Source organism: Corvus kubaryi, unplaced genomic scaffold (genome assembly GCF_017639235.1).
Source record: "Corvus kubaryi isolate FWS band 111438036 unplaced genomic scaffold, C.kubaryi_AGA036_p1.0 split3-37173, whole genome shotgun sequence".
Taxonomy (NCBI): Eukaryota; Metazoa; Chordata; class Aves; order Passeriformes; family Corvidae; genus Corvus; species Corvus kubaryi.
In genome coordinates this window covers 366,076-384,077 of record NW_024582085.1, presented here as the reverse complement: position 1 = coordinate 384,077, position 18,002 = coordinate 366,076, and the positions used below count along the sequence as shown (strand labels likewise).

Below are 18,002 nucleotides of genomic sequence, written 5' to 3'. Positions count from 1 at the left end.
CTCAGTTCTAACTCTCTTTCAAATCAAAACACCAGGTGATTGTGGAATACAATGTCATATCAGCAATTTGTTTTGTTTGAAAAGACTATAATAAGCAAAAAACCCCAACCAAACAAATAAACTCACTGGAGAATCAAATGAGTCTTGTGACAAAAAAAGGACAGACTGTTTTGTCATATGGGGTAAAAACAAATAGCCACAAGGTATTGGTATCACATCTGGTCCTTCTGTTGAAAAGCATTCTTCAGAGCAATACCAAGATTCTTTCCTAAAGAGAAAATACACCCTGAACTACCTATCACCACATCTAAATGGATTTTGATACTATAGTCAAGGAGAGGACATGCTCTTAAATGAGTGATTAATAACCGCATATATGCTACAGCCCTTCACTCCTATTGTGACCAGCTGCAAGGACTCTGATGACAAGCAAGTTATGTACAACAGACAACATTAGTTAAGCATTTTACAAGATTAAGAGGTGTAAAAGACAACATTTCTAATTTCTAATCTACCTAGAACCTGAACAAAATATTTTGGCAGACAGTACTAGAGATTCATGCTGATCCAGAGCTGTCAAGTACATGGCAGGTCAGACAGCCTTTCAAAACATGTTTCCGGCCACCAGTAAACCATGACTCACTCACCCATCCTAGCACCTGCTCAGGAGACATTTTCACACCAATCATTGTTCATGAAAAATTTCTCTTCTTCTTCTGCTTTGACCAGTTGTTCAGGCTTCTACATCACTTTCATAATCCTTGGCATGACACTGAAAACACTTCTGATGACCAGTTCACTTGGTGTCAGAAATCAAAGCTCCTCAGTAACAATGACAGTGCTAAAAGACCACCCTATGGCACTGAATGCTTGAGTCTTGAGAAGTCATGCTGTGAGTCAAATATTAAATATAAGCAAAATTAATATTTAAGTCTCCATGGGAAAGCCTCAAATATTGTGGATATTTCAAATGGGAGATGATTATCTCAGTATATATACTCCAGTGCTACAGTAGGGCTACAGTGACCAAAGCACGAATTCCCCTCTGACTCCACAGCTATGCCTGAGGTTTATGACAGTTAACATATACACACTGTCCTGGATTGAAATGACCATCCATCTTCAACCAGAAGTGACAACAGATGTGTTTGCCTAGGACTGCAGAATCCTTCTGGTCATTGTCACTACCTTTGCAAACTCCTGAGAAGAAATGAAGTGCTCTGACCTCATGCATTTTCCAGCCACAGCTGGATAGGAGCTGCCTTCCTGCCTACACTGGTTCTTCTCTGGTGCAGGTACAAGTGGAATCCTTCTGGCAGTTCCTCCTACACAACCATGAAAGAAAAGAACAGCTCAAATTTTTCTGTGTCCCTGATATCATGCCAAGAAGCTGCTCAAACTGAAACAAGCCAGGTTTACTAATAAGGCAAGAAGCACCTGTACAGAGCATGAACATAAGCCAAGCAAGGCCCTGGACACAACGCAGCCAGGTACACTGCAGTGCTGACTTGCAACAGTCAGAAATGCACACTCATGGAGCATGGACCTTTAATTTGAGACTTGAATCAATTCTGAACATGGAGAAGTTTTAAATGTTAAAATAAAGATCTATGCCACTTAAAAAATGCTTTATTTGATAACCCAAGTTCTCAGAAAACCTGTTACTTAAAATGAAAAATGATCCATAAAAAACCACAACCTAAACAGACCAACACCCTGAGTAACACCAGCAAGTTCACTGTTAGATGCAATCGTGAATGTCCCCTTGCTTGAAAGGCAGTGCTACAGACCCAGGCAGTGAAGCTTTGCACAATTCCTGACACAATGTGCTTTGTCCCAGTAAATACCTGTGGCATTTGCTGTCCGCCCAAGGGGATGGAGCTTGGTGGTGTAGCAGACACAGCGGTGGTAGGCGGGAACCGTGGTCTGATTTGCATCCCACCTCGGGCCATAGGTGCGGTGATCATCTTTGAGGACAGAGGGACAACAGACAAAAGTAATCGCAAAACAAGAAATGCAGTGCACTGGCAGGATGAGAAGCACATGCAACCTCCGGGAACTGGGGAGGGGGGAGCGTGAAGGGAAGGTTAGTGAGCTTTTCTCTAAAGGTTAACCTAACGTGCTGGCTTGGAAATCAAACTCCTTTTTGTACTCCTATCTGTTTTCAGAGAGCACCTAATGAGTTCCTGGTATCTTGAGAGAGCCGATATGCAGACTCAGATCCGTGGGTCAAGGGTTGAGTATCCTGTCATTTCCACGAGGGGCCTTTCCTAAATTTTTCCTGACATCTTGAAGTTCTAAAATTCTTGGAAATAAGTACTCTAAGATTGCTGTCAAGAATGCTCCATATAAGAAGCTCTATAATGCCATAGGTTTCTGATGTGCTTTCCCCCACTGTGGACTCCAAGGATTTAGCAGTATTTGCAAATGCCCCCTCCATTACAAGACATTTTGTCAGACAGTTCAACAGCAACTGTCAGTACAATGCTCCACAGTGAGCAAATCTCACACCAGCCTAACCTATGCCAGTATAACAATGCCAAAGACAACAAAAAGGACTTCCAGGTTTGAAAAATCTATTTCCTTCCTGTTACAACCCACAGAATAAGTCAAATATACCTTTTAAATTTCCATAATGTTGACAAATACCTATTCCTCTACTACTATTTTAAAGTAGTATTAGGACTATGCTGCTCTGCAGTGTCTAAAAGTACCTTTCAGAACCATCAGCCTGCATAAGCCACATATATATATATGTATAGCCCTCTGTTACTTAAAATTTGATATTACACCACATACTGAGAATTTACAACAAAATCAGCATATTTTTGAGGTAGTATTCAGGTAGCTTTGGCAGATTCACTTATCAGTCAAAGAGCTTCTGTTTGGTACTTCAAAGATCTACACTAAGTTCTCTGGGCTACCTGTTTTTCCTAGCTTACATGTTACCAAGGAGCCTACACAATCCTAACTAACCTAAGAGATAATGTAGTCTCCTTCCTGTAAATGGTATGAGGCACTCCTGCTTGGTGTTTATGTAAATGGACTGAAGCAGCCAGCAACATGTCTCTAGAGAGTCAAAGAATGCATGTGCTTACAATTGTTAAAAATAAATAAAATTAAATACAACATAGCAAGACTGAAAAAGGAAAGCAATAACTGATAAAGAAAATAGTGTCAAATTCAGCACAGCTGTTAGTTCACAACATCAGAGCAACGCAGTCCCTTTCCATCCAGACAAAGAGGGATGGTCAGAGACAGGATTTCAAAAGGGAAACAAATGAGAGCACTTCAGACATCACACACACATGCACACGTGCACACACAGCATGCAACAGCCGCCACGAGCAAACACAACAACCCAGCACTGCCACAAAGCACAGGTGAATGCTACGAAGTGCAGTGAAGAGCTACAGTATCAATATGAGAGCTGGTGAAGCAACATAACCCTAACAAAACCAAAACAAAGGGGGAAATTGCTAGGGGGTGGAAGAAAAAATATCCTTTCAGGCACAATCACCCCATCTTAGACCCTCGTGAATGCACACAGATCTCTGGAGCGTGTGGAATCCCAGGCATGTTATGGTGACCCACATGTCCCATCTTGGCCATGTTTCTGAAGCCACACCACCAAAGTGTGAAGATTTAGATTACTTCCACTGAGGCAAAGGAAATTAGAAGAATATTCACAGGTTAAGTGTCTGGCAAACCACTGAAACCAGCATGACAAACTCCAATTCAAAGGCTCCCAACTGTCTGTAGTACTGTGGTTGGTCAAACAAGTGCACAAGCATACAATTTTGGGTTAGGTTTTTTTTGTATTTTTTGAAATGTGTGCTTTGGAAAGGAAATACATACATAAAATGACACCAATTCCACTCTCTTAACAAAAGTAATCTATTTTTTCCCAGTCTCCAGCTCATTTATATTTACAAAACCTGTGACCCTTTGACAATGGAGTCAAGAAAGGGGGTTCCAAAGCAATATATCCATAAAGGAGTTACTCTTACAAAACAAGAACACAGCCAGAAATGTTTAAGTACTTTTGAAAAAGATTTTAACTGAACACAAATCTGCCTCCACAAGTGAAATTGATTCTTATGGGGTAAAATTCCAGACCCTGTAAATTGAGATAAATCAGAGAGCAAGAAGAGGATCTCCCTCCAAAGTAAGCTCCAAACCCCATTATTTGATAAAAATGAAGTGGAATAGAACAATAAGAATCCAGAACCTGTAATTTTCTTTTATCTAACATCCAAACATTCAGCATTCCATAAATACACAGCTTCTGGTGAGCACACCTACGTACAGTGCCAGTGCCACTGCCACTGCACTAAAGGCAGCTCAGATTTTCAAACAGCAACAGCCACTCTGCATTCTGAGCACCTGAAGGAATTGCACCAGAACAGTGCCTTAAACTTTACTGATATTTAACTGCAGTTGATTACAGATTTTTTTCCTTGGTGCTGCAAGCATTTTGTATAGCTCCCTGGTTGCTAGGACACTACTGCTATCAGCTTCCCTGTGAGTTACAGGCTCACAAGGATGAGACACCCAAGCAGGATAACATTGACCTGTGTGGTGTCTTTATAACTTCAGAGAAGAACTTCAAAACTCACATGAATCCACATTTAAATCCGAGACTTTTATGTACAAAGGATTTACAGAAACTTTATGGAAAAGAAAAAATGCAGACATAGCAAGCAAAATTCCCAGTTTGAAAGCCCTTAAAGACTAAGTTTAAATGTAACAAGCAAAGACTGGGATAGGATTTGTTTATTAAAAAAGCTTCCCTGAACCAAATAAAGAAATCAAGGCAGAATTATAAAAAATGCTGATGCTACTGAAAAATGTACTAAATACAAAGCAAATATCTAGTCTTAAAAAGAGACTTCTTATAAATTAAAGAAAATCCTTATACACTCTCAGTGCTGAAGCTGCATTGAATATTATATACAGCCACAATCTTAAAACTACTATATACAGAAAACATTTAGACAAGTACAAGAAACCCATTTAGTTACTGGACTTCATAGTAGTAAGTGAATTTTAGTAGACTCATATTGCAATGGCATCAACATAAATGGAGTAAAGCCCACATGTGGAATACTCCAAACTCCATATGTGGTAGACAGAGAGTAATCTCCAAGTTTACTACACAGGACTGAATAAAGCTGCAATACAAAACTCGCTGTCAACCATCACCCAAAGCTTTTCAAATGTGCTGTGCTGTTAAGCCACTGGCACATGAAGTCACTAAACAGGGCAAGAATCAAGTTGACTCTACATAAACACAATCCATCTGCTTCAGAGTTGAAAAGAGCATCATTAGAGTTAGTAACAAGGAAAAAAGTCAGTATTTCCTTCCAGTCCCCTAAGCTCCCACCTGGAAATTATTTAAGAAACAAGCAAGTTTTAATTCACATTTCAACTGTAGGAAGAGAATTCTGCATTGCTGCCAGTACTGTCCCAACTGTACTTACCGCTGCTCAGCTTTTACATCCTGTGTTACATGGACACAAGCCAAAGGACCAATTCAGAAACAGAACTTGGCCACACCAACAAGGACATGGGCCACATGAGAGTTACCATGCTAAAGATACCCTCCCTGATACAAGTCTGTACATTGAAGAAGCAATTGCTATCATAGTCCATATAAAAAGCTTCTTACTGAATCTATACAATTACTTGTACACTGAACGGAAAATGGTGCTTGAAAAACATGGAATGTCTGGGTATACAAAAAAAATTCTGCCATTAAACCTAGTCAGCTCATTTTATCTGTCTGCCTCTCTCTTCATCTACAAAGTAGTGATATTTGTACTTACCCATGTCTGTAAAATGCCTCAATATGAAACACTACAGAGGTAAGCCACAAAAGACTTTCATATTCTTGTGGAAAATGGGATCAGAGGTTCAGCTCAAGCCATTCCCATTTTTTTCCCCATGTCTCCTTCATACCAGACACACATCAAGAAACAACCACTGGGGCTGCAAGTGTATTGCAGGATAAAAAAAACCGTGTTAGACAACAAGCTTTCACCCAGCACTTTTTTTTTAAGTGTAACTCTGCACTTGTGACACACGCCATTTGTTCTTCACAATTCACATCCAGAACAAGAGCAATCTAGATCTACTGCCCATTTCACTCAGAAGAAGAATGAAAGATGAAAGGACTGAAAGGGGAGTGCAGAGAGATTTCATTGTCTATACTATTTTTTTTTTATAGTCAATACATGAAGATGGAAGGTAAATCACATAAGATAGCAGGCAAAGATTCACAGTACAGAAATCAGTTTACACAACAAAGCAGTCACCTAAGAAAGTTTAATGAAAGAAGAGGTGATACACTCCAGGTACCAACAGTCAGACTTGTAGTGTGCCCACAGGAGACCGTCTTACTCATGTGCATTCCTGTGTCAGTACAGGCAACACTCGTACCTACTTGGGACAGAGAGCATGCACAGAGAGGTTGTCAATGAAATCCTGCCTCTGACTCCAGGCAAAGGAGAAACAGCATAGAAGACCATATCCCCTTTATACAGGGGATGACCGATGTCAAACCCCTCGTCAGAAACCACCAGAAACCCAACTCCATGCTCATCTCTAGCATGCACTTGCCACAGGCCTGTGACCTGTGATACCGGCCCCTGGGCCCTTACCTGCCCTGAAGCTCCCATCTGAGCAGCTTGGGCCTGAGCTGCTTGCACTGCTGCTGCCTGCTGCTGCTGCTGGACCAGCTGAGCTCTTACCTTGAGTAGGAGAACAAAAACCAAAGTAAACATACATACCTGAGTAGGGTATGACACTTCTGTTTCAACTGCATTGACTATGCTCATTAAAAAGGGTATGGAGACAAGACCAGCCTCACAAACTAAAGTTCTTGAGATTTTTTGTGAAAACAAGTTCCCATGTTTAAAACATTTAGAATAGTTTTCCCACAGACTGCACACCCAATTCAACAACTTCTTGCAACTTCTTACCTGTACTACCAGGTCTTATATACAATAATAGATACTTAACTTTCTGGCAAAAAGTTGACCAGCATTTCAAATGTTTATACATTCATTACATCTGTCAGTGTGACAATCATGACATTTAACTACTCCTAGCTTAGCTGATAGGAGCACAAAGTGGAGGTATCAACTCATCCATTTCTGATGTGTGGCTGACACTCCACTCCCCCCCAGCAAGGCCCGAAGAAAAGCAGGTCTGAGCTTCGGCTCAACCGCAACCTATGGAGCCCAGGTAAAAATGACCGTAACCCTTCAAAAAGCTGCACCACTAAGAGGACTACCAGGCAAGAGATTCAACAGAGTAAAACGACTGTCTTACCCACCTTCTCTTCAAGGCAGGAACAACCAGCATATTAAACTGTGACCAAAACCTCCCAACATGGCAGCAGAAGCAAAGCCAGCATGGTAGAGAGATAACACTGGCTGCAGTCTAGAACACTTCAAAGTACTTGCTCACGTTGTAGAAAAGCAAACAGCACTGAGATAATTTTTCTTTAACCAGAGTATGTTTCTTTCTCTTTTTTTCACTTGTCCATTCAAGAGTGAGACAAGAAATTAGTTTTAAATATTAGTTGCATGAATGGTTTTCACAGATTTCCAAAACTCCTACTCTTAGGTACAAAACTGCTCTGTACTGGCAGGCCCAGATATAAACCTTTAAACACCCTGTATTCATAACTTGCTAACTGCAGAGCTCTTAACAAGTTATGGTTTTCCTATTTCATTATTAGCATAAGTCGGACATATTTTTTATTTCTCTAGATGATCATAACAAATCAACAATCAGCTGGTCACTAGCCCTTACCTGCATAGCTTTTAACTGCTGTGGCGTAAGGGTAACAGGCATAACCTGACTGGGAATTTGTCCTGAGATTGCCTGTGGTTGAGATACCATGGGCTGGGGTTGAGGCTGGGATTGTGGTGGAAGTTGAGACTGTTGTGCCTGAGCAACTTGTTGTTGCTGTTGTTGCTGCTGCTGCTGTTGCTGCTGTTGTATCTGTTGCATCTGCTGTTGCATGACTTGTTGAGGTGGCTGCTGCTGTATCTGTTGTTGTGGTATTTGTTGCTGCTGTTGCTGCTGCTGCTGTTGCTGCTGCTGCGCCTGCATGACCTGTGCTGCCTGCAGCTGCTGCATTTGAGCAATCCGCTGGAGCTGTTGCTGCTGCTGCTGCTGCTGCATCTGAAAAGCAGGAAAAGCCAGCATGATAAAGCTTCCAGCAATGTGACAGCAGACGTACTTTTATAGCATAAACCAAAAGTAAACAGAATCCTAATACATCAGATTGATGTTTTAAACCCAAAGGGTTTAAACCTTTTTATCCACTCATCCTTCATATATCTCAGCCCTAAATGGTGCTATAGCTTGTATTTCCACATTACAAGCTTTCCTGTAACTTTTAAAAGCAAAGGTGAAGTCCATCAGCTTCTCCTGTACAAATGGGCTCAGATACAGTTTTTCAAATGTAATCACCCCTTACCAAAAACTGTGCAAGAATATGACAGCTGAAGTTTCCTCATCTGCTTTTGTGCCTAAGGATGATGTATGTATATATACACATGCGTACATATATTATGTGCTCCGCACACATTTTTTTAAGTGGCAACCTGTTATCCACACAATGACAAAACAGCCACTTTTGCTAGAGTAATTCAAGTGCTGTTCTCTCCCACCTATTTGTGTCAGAATGAAAGACAATCCTGACATTTATAAAAAGAAAGAGACAGAGATTTTAATTCCCTATTGCTATGACGGAAGAAAGAAACAAAACATCTGTAAAACCTTTCCCCTAGCATGTAATATATTGCTGTCAATTAACTTGCCAGTCTAACCTGAAGCCCTACCCTAAAGTGGAAATGTGTTAGTAACAGGCAGAGCTGATATTTCCACACAAGCCAAGCCTCACTTGACAAGTAACCAATCACCACATTTGCCATTGTAGCTGTTTGTCATCACCTGCTGTTGGTTTTGCTGCTGCTGCATCTGCAGTTTCAGCATGTGCTGCTGCTGCTGCTGGACAGCCTGCAACTGCTGCTGTTGCTGCTGCTGCTGCTGGGCCACCGCAGCAGCCGCTGCCTGCTGCTGCTGGACCTGGAACTGCTGCTGCATGGCTGACTGCTGGGCCTGGAACTGCTGCTGCTGCTGCAGAGCCACCTGCTGCTGCTGGAATTGCTGCTGCTGTTGCTGCTGAGCTATCTGCTGAAGCTGAAGCTGGGCTACAGAGAAGATAGACTGTACTTAAAACATGATACCCAAACAATGTGAGATTAATTAATGTCCTTCATTAGCAGTATATACTTTTGCTTCCTCAAATGGATGAGGCACATTAACAGCAGAATTAATTACACTTTGTACTACCAACTTCTAATTCACTCTGCCTCCACTGAGTCAGCAACCTAGTAAAGAAAGTAAAAATGTGCAGGAGGAAATGTGCACCAAGGTCACCAGCAGGAAGCACCATACCACGGAAAACACAGGTGAGCTCTACAAAAACAGTGTTCTGAAGCTGACAGGATGAAAGAATTTGCTCATACGACGGCTACACTGTTGCTCACTATACTAAGGAAGACATTTATCCAATTAGGTAGCAGTACTTAAAATCAATTCCTTCTGCAGTTCACTTGGCTGATTTAGCCAGAAGTGTGACATCTCTTCAGCACCTTTTCCTTAAGGAAAGGACTTATTACTGAAAAGCTGATCTAACAATTTCAGTGGCTGAAGCAAACTGAACACTTACTCTGCTGAGTAGCTGTAGAGACACCAGGCATGCCATGAGGGGCCATTCCTGAGGTTCCAGGAGGCTGCTGCTGCCCTGGGAGACTCATCTGCTGTGCCATTGGACCAAGGCCTGTCATCCCACTCATTGGTGCTCCTTGAGCTCGGGAAGCCATGCCCATCCCAGGCGCCCCTGCTGTGGGACCCCCAGTTAGATTCTGCAGGGCATTCATCGGATCTACAAAGAAAAGAGATATTGATATGCAGCCAGCCATGCAATCACTTTTCCAAAATCCTCTGCTCTCCATCATCCACTCTCTGATCTGGCAACTTCAGACCATGACAAGGTCCAATACCCTGACAAACTAAGATTCGGTGCCCTGCCTGTGAGGCAAGAGGCTTCCAGCACATCTTTGCCTCTCTGTAAATAGAGATGATTTTAAGTGCTCCAGTGTCGTGAAGTTCCACACAGATTTTAAATACATTAGAGAAAAGGAACTTACTAGCCACCTCCAAATTTATACACAAGTCAAAACAAGCTGCCAACAAAACTCCTTAAAGACATGCAGTTTTTAACCTCAAAAATCAAGAGAGTCCCACTGTGGATCTTCCTCCTTAAGTCAGAGAAGCAATGCTCAGACCAGAGGATGTACTTTGCTATACAGTTCCCTTCTAACATCACTGTTCTTATGCACTGAATAAATTCAGTGCCTTTCAAGACAGATTTCATAATCTGAATCCTGGGCACACATAAAAGTGAAGCTAAAGAGAGAAAGACAATTCAAGAGGTCAAAACACAGGGTGCAGAAGCAATATTAACCAGGTACAGAACACACACCACCTCTTTCTTAAGAATACTTATAAAATAATTCCCAGCAGTCTAGACTGCATGTTAATCAATCACAGACTGCATATTCGTCCTACAGAAGGACTAAAATACAGGACCATACTATGTCCCTAGCATGCAATGTACTGAGAATTAGCACAGAGGAGGAAGCCAGGATCAGATCTAAGCTCCGCCAAATGGCACAGCACATATACCCCGCAAATGCTTCTGCCTCTGATGCAACACCTGAGGAAGCCAAAGCTGGCAACAGGCAGGAACCTGGGCTGCTCAGCAGGAGATTATTTTCAACCACTCTTTTGCTTTCATGAATCTTTGTGTTGTGAGCTAACAAAAGTACAAACAGGGAAACAAACAAGTCTGCTGTGTTACATCCAAAGCACTGTCCAAGCATGTCACCTTCACCACTGAACAACTCCAAGACTATCATGCTACCCTTCCTTTACTCCAGCAGCATTTAATACCCCAGCAAGGGAATACACAGATGCTTTATTCTTAGTACACCACAGCCCTGATTTCTAAGCTGCTCTATTTAGAAATGGAGAGTATGGGGGAAGGAAAAAAACAACAACAAAAAAGGAACTCTTACCACTGACTGAGGCTTGAGATTTCTTGTTGTCTGCAAGGAAAAAAACAATTAATCATCTTCACTAGTATTGTCACATTGACCCTTTGGATATACTCTCTACAAGAAATATATTCACATTGTAATTTAAAAAATTTTTAAAAACCCACTATCTACTGTAGTGCTAATAAAATACATTAACCTAAGCCAATTTTAATTGAATCAAAATGCTATACAAAAAATGGAAAGAAGGCAAAGACACAGGAAAAATTACGAAGGAGGAAACGTAGCAAGTTTAAAGAATTTCTCAAATACTTTTCAATTCTAAATGATGTGTGAAAGAAACAGTATTTAGAAATTAGGCATGCATACTACAGGAAGATTTTTAAAGCAACCTGTTAAGAATCACATGCAGAATCACACACAGAAGCCCTAAAATTTACTTTTTTTTTTTTTTTTTTTTTTTTCAGACTCAATGAGTAACCACGATTGAGAAGAAAACCAAAACTAAAAAATTACTTACGAATATCTCGGAAATGGATAATAAGTCTGGCCACAAGAGAAAGATATTCCTCCTAGAGGTAAAAAACAGGTATTTTAGCATAAGAAATGAAAACAGAATAACCATATAACATACTTTCTGGTTCTTCAGTATTCTTCCTCAACATACTGGATTTTACTTTACAATGTGTGTGGGCTTTTCAGAACAGTTCACTTCCAAGAAACAGTCTGTTTATTAACTAGGAATATTTTTACTAATACGTCATTGTGGTTGATGGTACAAGAATGCCAAGAAACCACAAAATTCACAGGAAAGAACCTCCCTGACAGCCACACTAACAGGATCCCAATATGCAAACATTATAAACCAACATTCATTTTCCACTTCTTATCCACTGTAATTCCATTTTATAAGGATAGAACCTGCTCACTTGGCACACTGAATTATTTTAGTCCTTGAATTATGTCATATTCATACTACAATAACTTTTTTTAAAGCTAAGTTCATATTACAAATACAAGTAAATTAATAACTTGGAAAACTAACATGATAGAAATGTCAGAATGAAAAGACAAATATTCTTCAAAATATTTTCTTAGTGTGCTTCTTAATGTGTAGGAAGCTGCAGAGGGCTAAGACAGCCTTCCTGCCTATGAAACAACAACTTACCAGGCAGGATGCCAACAGCAGGCGCAGATTTGTGACATCAGCATTTTAACATTTTCACCAAGTTCTATTTCAAACATGGCTTGTTTGGAGACAGCAACAGCATCCAATTTCTCATAACACAGCTCCAGGGAAGAAGTTTATGATTTGATAGAGTGCAGAATTGTACATTATAGCCAGACTTTCACAGAGATCACGGCTCTTCCCTTGGGGTTACTCTTGACAGAGCCTTTTCATTGATATCCTATGTTTTTCTGACCACCAAACTGGAATGGTGCTACATTGTAGATAAAGGAAATTCTATGCAATTCACTACACACAAATATTCAGGTAAGAAAACTGTGGTTCCATATATGCATGAAACACTGCAGCATCAGTAAAGCTGTCTTGCACTAAGTCCAGTTTGATGCATCTATTGGATGCAGAACTCCTCACTTCCCCTCAAGGTAAAAGAAGCAGCACACATAAATCAAAATTTCAAATAACTCTGTATTATTAAGTGCACTGGCTTTGCTATTTCTGCAATTTGTTCCAAACTTCTTTTGACACCCAATAACTTCTGGAAGCAAATAGAGATGCTTTACCCTTGTTTTGGCCTTCATAAACACATGGCTCTCCATATCTTTGCTAGATTTATTATGGGCAACACCAGCTTTCCGCATAGCTTCATCGCTGAAAAAAAAGAGGAAAAAACAAGGCTGGGTATTAATTGAGGGCATCACAAAATACTTTCTATAGTTAGAAAGGTCTTAAAACACCTTTTACTCCTCTCTAATTTATAGATTAAAAACAAACAAAAAACCCAAACACCCATCACAAAAAAAAGCCCCAAACCAAACCACCACCACGTATTACTTAAAATTGCCACCCTTTAAAGTTTCTTCAAATAACGGAGAAAAAAGCCAACTAATTTCTAAAAGGCAACACAAATATTCTTTGCAGAAATTCAAGACCAACTGCTAAACAAGTCATTATTTTACTGCCTGATGTATTATTTTGACAAAATACAAGGACTTGTTTATTTGAGGAAAGCTGTATGACATGATTAATGTAATCCCTGTTTGGCAAACAATGAGATTGATCTTCCTAGCATCAGGATTTTCCAAAAGAATTCTCTAAACATAAGGTGGAAAAACAAAACAAACCAAAAAAGGTTCCCTAAAGGCACAGATGTTTAACCAGTGAGTGAGGATAATGAGTGGGAGCATTGATTAGGGAAAGAGAAGGGCAGAGGTGCAGCAATGGGCAGGGTGGGATGGGACATGAGTGGAAAAGAAGGGGCATTCTCAGTACATCAAAGAGCAGCAACCAATTTGACTATGGATCATGCAAAGAAAGACATCCTTAAACAAGGAGTTCAGCTAGGTGAAGCCCTATTCAAATCCTCTAGGCACTGTCATTATCAGAAACTTCCCTGCAAAACCTGTTCTTTTTTAAAGCAGCCTAGCAGTTACAGTCTAAATTCCACAAACAAGAGATCAGGAAATACTTTCACTTTGTAATTAACATATCAGAAAGTATTTCTCCTTGACTCCCACTGCATGAGCAGCTACCCTACTAAATACACGTTAGGGCACTGGCCCTAAAAGTTTCAGCCACTCTGAAGAGACGCTACTGTTTTCTTTCCCCTGAATTTCTACCACCTCCCATGCAGCAGGAATGGTACTTGCACAAGAAGTAAACCAGCTCAGCTTTCTGAATTAACTCAATGACAGTCACAGAAGAGAAGAGCAGATGCTACAGAAGCAGGAACTTAGGCTGCCACAACTCACACTCTTACCTGGCAAACCAGTTGCTTACAGCTAAACTGCTGCAGTCTTGAACACAGAACACAGTGGAACATTGTACCTGCTGTAAGGCTCTCATGGGAAGCTGTTTGTGGGGTCTGGCAGCCACTAAAACAATGCTACTTATGTATGAAGGTTACTTAAACTGAAGCAAAGTCTGAACATAATGCAGAGTAACTATTCCTCCATGGGCAAACAAGCCTTAAAGTGAACTGCTCATAAAGGAGCTCTGCTGTGGAGGAAGAAGCTATATCCAATTCTTTATTAACAAGTCCTTTTTTTAACACTTTCCCTTTTGGAAAGGCTGCCTCTAAATCCACACTACTCTGAATCCTCCTTAGCTTTTCAGTCCCAGTACATAGACAATGCATTTTGTCTCTTTCATGCTGAGAGTGCTGAAAACTGAGCAGACAAAGAGAAGACAAAGATTGCACAGAGGCAAGTAAAGAAGAAAGCAACACATAAGTAGTACTTAGTGAATGTGATAGAGACAGTGATTGATGTGGTATCAGGAACTCAGAAAAAAATCCACAGCAAAGAAATTGTCTGCTTTTATATGTATCTACCATTTCCTCTTGACATTATAGAATATGAAGGATGTATTATCATGACTACATCTGCATTACTGAAAGTGCCACTCCAAGCTCTCCATGTCCTATCCGTTAGCATTCCAATAAAGGTTTAGACTAGGAACAAACAAAAACACACAACTTGTTCCTTGGTCACATATTTAACTGCAATCAACATAAAAATAGTTACATTAAAAGACTAGGAAAGTCAGTTTAAAAAGAGTCATAACCTTAGCACAGAGCTAAGGATATCAAATAACATTCCCTGCAGAACACCCAACTCTACAAAACTTTGGGAAGTAGATGGCACCAGCCAATTCACTTCATCTGCCTTATAAGCACTCAGTAAATGTGTATTAGATGTGTACTAAAAATCTGCCCTGATTTCATGCAGAACACTCAGAGTTGTGGTTTCACACCACAAAGTATTCAACACCACCACAGCTTCAGGAGTTCCCTCTCCATTCTCAAGAAGCTTGTTTCCAGCCCAAATATGTGCAACTCTCACTCAGGCTAGCTGGTCTAATCAAGAAATCTTGCAGAACAAGTTCTCCTTCAAAACTACCCCAGCTCTCTACGGAGTCCACACCATGACTCCATGAATCAGTTGTTAGAGCGGAACAAGAGGACAAGGAGTTTCACAGCCAACACCACATGAAGTCATGGACCATCCCACAACTTGAGTTACATCCCGATCCTACACTCAACACAATTCCCTTCTAACACAGCCTAGAAGCAGCTCAGGGCAGGAGCCCTACACAACCACAGACTGAGTTTACAACCCACATCAGATCTGTCCTTCAGGCAATACCAACATTTAAAAACATATGAAGGAAAAAAGGCCTTTAGAAAGGAGACTCCCAAGGTACCAGTATGTACCAGCTCTCTGTAAGGGCCAGAATAAAGTGGTGCCCTGCAAGCAGAAGTGTATATCCACACTCCTACATCACTGCTGACTCCTGCAACATGCTGGGAGAAGCCAAAGCTGCTTCTCAGCCTCAGTCATCTGAGCTCAGGCTTCCTCAATCTTGCAACAGTATGGAAGTCTTGCTTAGGCCTGCAGTCACACAGAATCTAATACTGGAGGAGGCTTCTTAGGACATGAAGAGCACTATTCTCTCAAATGCCCATAACCAAATCACACACATGGACCACATATCCTCAGGATACCCACTGTCCACACTGAAATGTTCACTCACAAAACGTCACTCTTGAAAAACAAAGCCAAAACCCAGAAAATTTAAACTCAGTATTGTAATGAAAACCCAAGTATAAAATTGCAATAAATTGAGACATCTATATCCAGCATATAAAGATGCACTCAAAATGAATTATGTGAATGGTTTCATGCTTTTAATGTTCAAGACCAAGTGTTAAAAATTTATCTTGACAAATATCACTTCTTAGTTGCAGGATGAACTGGAAGACATACATACATTGAAGACTGTATTTTCATAACTGCTAGGAACAACCTTCCCACAACTTACAAAAACTTTCAGACAATTCACCAGATATTTAATTACCTCCCTCTTCCACTTACTATGTCAGCTTCTAATGACAAAACTGGGAGCTTCTGGAAAGAAATACAAACTTGTTGCGTAGAGAGGTGAAGTTTTTTTAGCCAATGTATTGCTTTTATTTCTCATTCAACAAACTCTACTTCTGGCTAGCTTCATCTTATTCCAAGTGCCACATGAAACCAGGCCAGGCTGTTCTCAGATATCTAACACACAGTAATTGCTTAAAAAAATCTTGTGCAGTCACTGTAACAACTCATCCCAGTCATCCCAGTAACAGTTTTGCTTGCTTTTTAATGAATGCAAACATCTGATCCATACTGCAAAACTGGATGGAGTGCAACGAAGTGACAAAAAAAAAAAGACTGTCACTACATCTGTAATAAAAAGCACATGAATCATACAGAGACATCTGTGCACTTATGTAAAAGAAAATAAATAGAAGGCATTTACTAAAAGTTTAGGATTACTGTCATCTCTTCACATGCATTAACATTAAAGATTTTTTGGTCAGTAGTAGTAATTTTTTAATCCCTTGTTGTACACTTGCATTGAAACATTTATGAGCATTGTTTGCAGCTCAGAGAAAAACATTACTGTTTGCAGGGCAAATACAAACTCAGTTTTATTGTGTTAGGTTTGTATGTGCTTACTCGTGTTTATTTCCTCAAAGTTACACAGCATTCAAGGGCACTTCTGTTTGCTTGTTTTGATGAAGCAGTAGAAGAGTAGGAGAAGTAAGGGATTAATCTAACAAGATTAATGACTTTACAGAAAGTTTAGAAAGTGAAACATCAGTTGTGAGCACCAAGAAAGTCTACATAGCTTTGACAGATACACATTATCATACTTCTTCAGTGAACACTGTCACTGTTTAATTCTGAAACAGCACCTAATTATAGTAAACCCACAAACAGTCAAACTACTTACATGTTATAAAACAAAGACAGTCCAGTTTTAGATATTGACTGTTATAATCAACAAAGGAACGTCAAACTTTCCAAGTATACATGAATTAGCACTTCAACCTTACTTTAGAAACAATGAACATCGCTTTCACTTCTGTGCTCACCACCTTGTATAGGGTAGAAGAGTCTTCCAAAAAAATAGAAAAAGCTGCAGAGCAGCAAAGGAATTCAAGGAAAGCAGTTGTTTAACAAAGGACAACTGAAAAGGCAACAAGCTGAACTTCCCATTAAATCACCAGCATTTTTACTTCATATTTGCCCCCAAAAGTCAGAGCAAGCCCGTAACAGTGATTTTCATGGGGCTGAATATGCCAAATTTCACAACATCATGGACGCTGCCAAAATCAAAGCCCTAAAGCAGACGGTGTCAAGCAGGGAAGGAAGTCGGTATTGCTGGGGAAGAGAAAAGTGAAAGAGAAAGAGGATCGGAAAAACTAAGTCAAAGACCATTCACGGTTACCCCCGCACAGGGTCTGAGCAAATCCTGATAACGAGGTACCCTAGCGAGAGGGCCCGTGGGAGAGGAAACACCGGGGACCGGGCAGGAACCCAGCCAGCCAGTGGAGGGCCGGAAAGCCTTGCAGAGGAGCGGACACGGGGCGAGACACAGCCCCGCGGGCGGCCCCGGGGGCGGCAGGAGCCGCTCAAGCCTCTCTGGCAGGAGCCGAGGCCCCCGCGCGGCCTACCCAGCACCGAGCCCGCGGCTCTCACTCACATCTGGCTGACGAGCTTCTGGCGGAAGTTGGCGCTGCGCCAGTCAGTCTCGGGCCCGGTCACGTCCATCGCAGCCACCGGGAGCGCCGCCGCCGCCGCCGCCTCCCCGCCGCTCCCCCGGGCCTCCGCCGCGGAACCGCC

At 41.0% G+C, this 18,002-nt stretch overlaps 1 protein-coding gene across 2 annotated transcripts in view; it reads right to left on the bottom strand.

Moving 5' to 3' along the window:
• MED15 (mediator complex subunit 15) overlaps positions 1 to 18,002 on the bottom strand; it is a 26,112-nt gene extending 8,110 nt beyond the window's left edge. Inside the window, exons 1-9 of one of the 2 annotated variants that reach the window (XM_042015089.1) lie at positions 17,863 to 18,002; positions 12,891 to 12,978; positions 11,662 to 11,713; positions 11,163 to 11,192; positions 9,752 to 9,967; positions 8,971 to 9,230; positions 7,822 to 8,181; positions 6,663 to 6,752; positions 1,848 to 1,967 (exon numbers count right to left, since the gene is read on the bottom strand). In XM_042015089.1, coding sequence (XP_041871023.1) covers positions 1,848 to 1,967; positions 6,663 to 6,752; positions 7,822 to 8,181; positions 8,971 to 9,230; positions 9,752 to 9,967; positions 11,163 to 11,192; positions 11,662 to 11,713; positions 12,891 to 12,978; positions 17,863 to 17,930 — 1,284 coding nt within the window. In that variant the 5' untranslated portion in view covers positions 17,931 to 18,002. Of the gene's footprint in view, positions 1 to 1,847; positions 1,968 to 6,662; positions 6,753 to 7,821; positions 8,191 to 8,970; positions 9,231 to 9,751; positions 9,968 to 11,162; positions 11,193 to 11,661; positions 11,714 to 12,890; positions 12,979 to 17,862 lie in introns of both variants that reach the window. The other variant, XM_042015090.1, reaches the window with a different exon arrangement.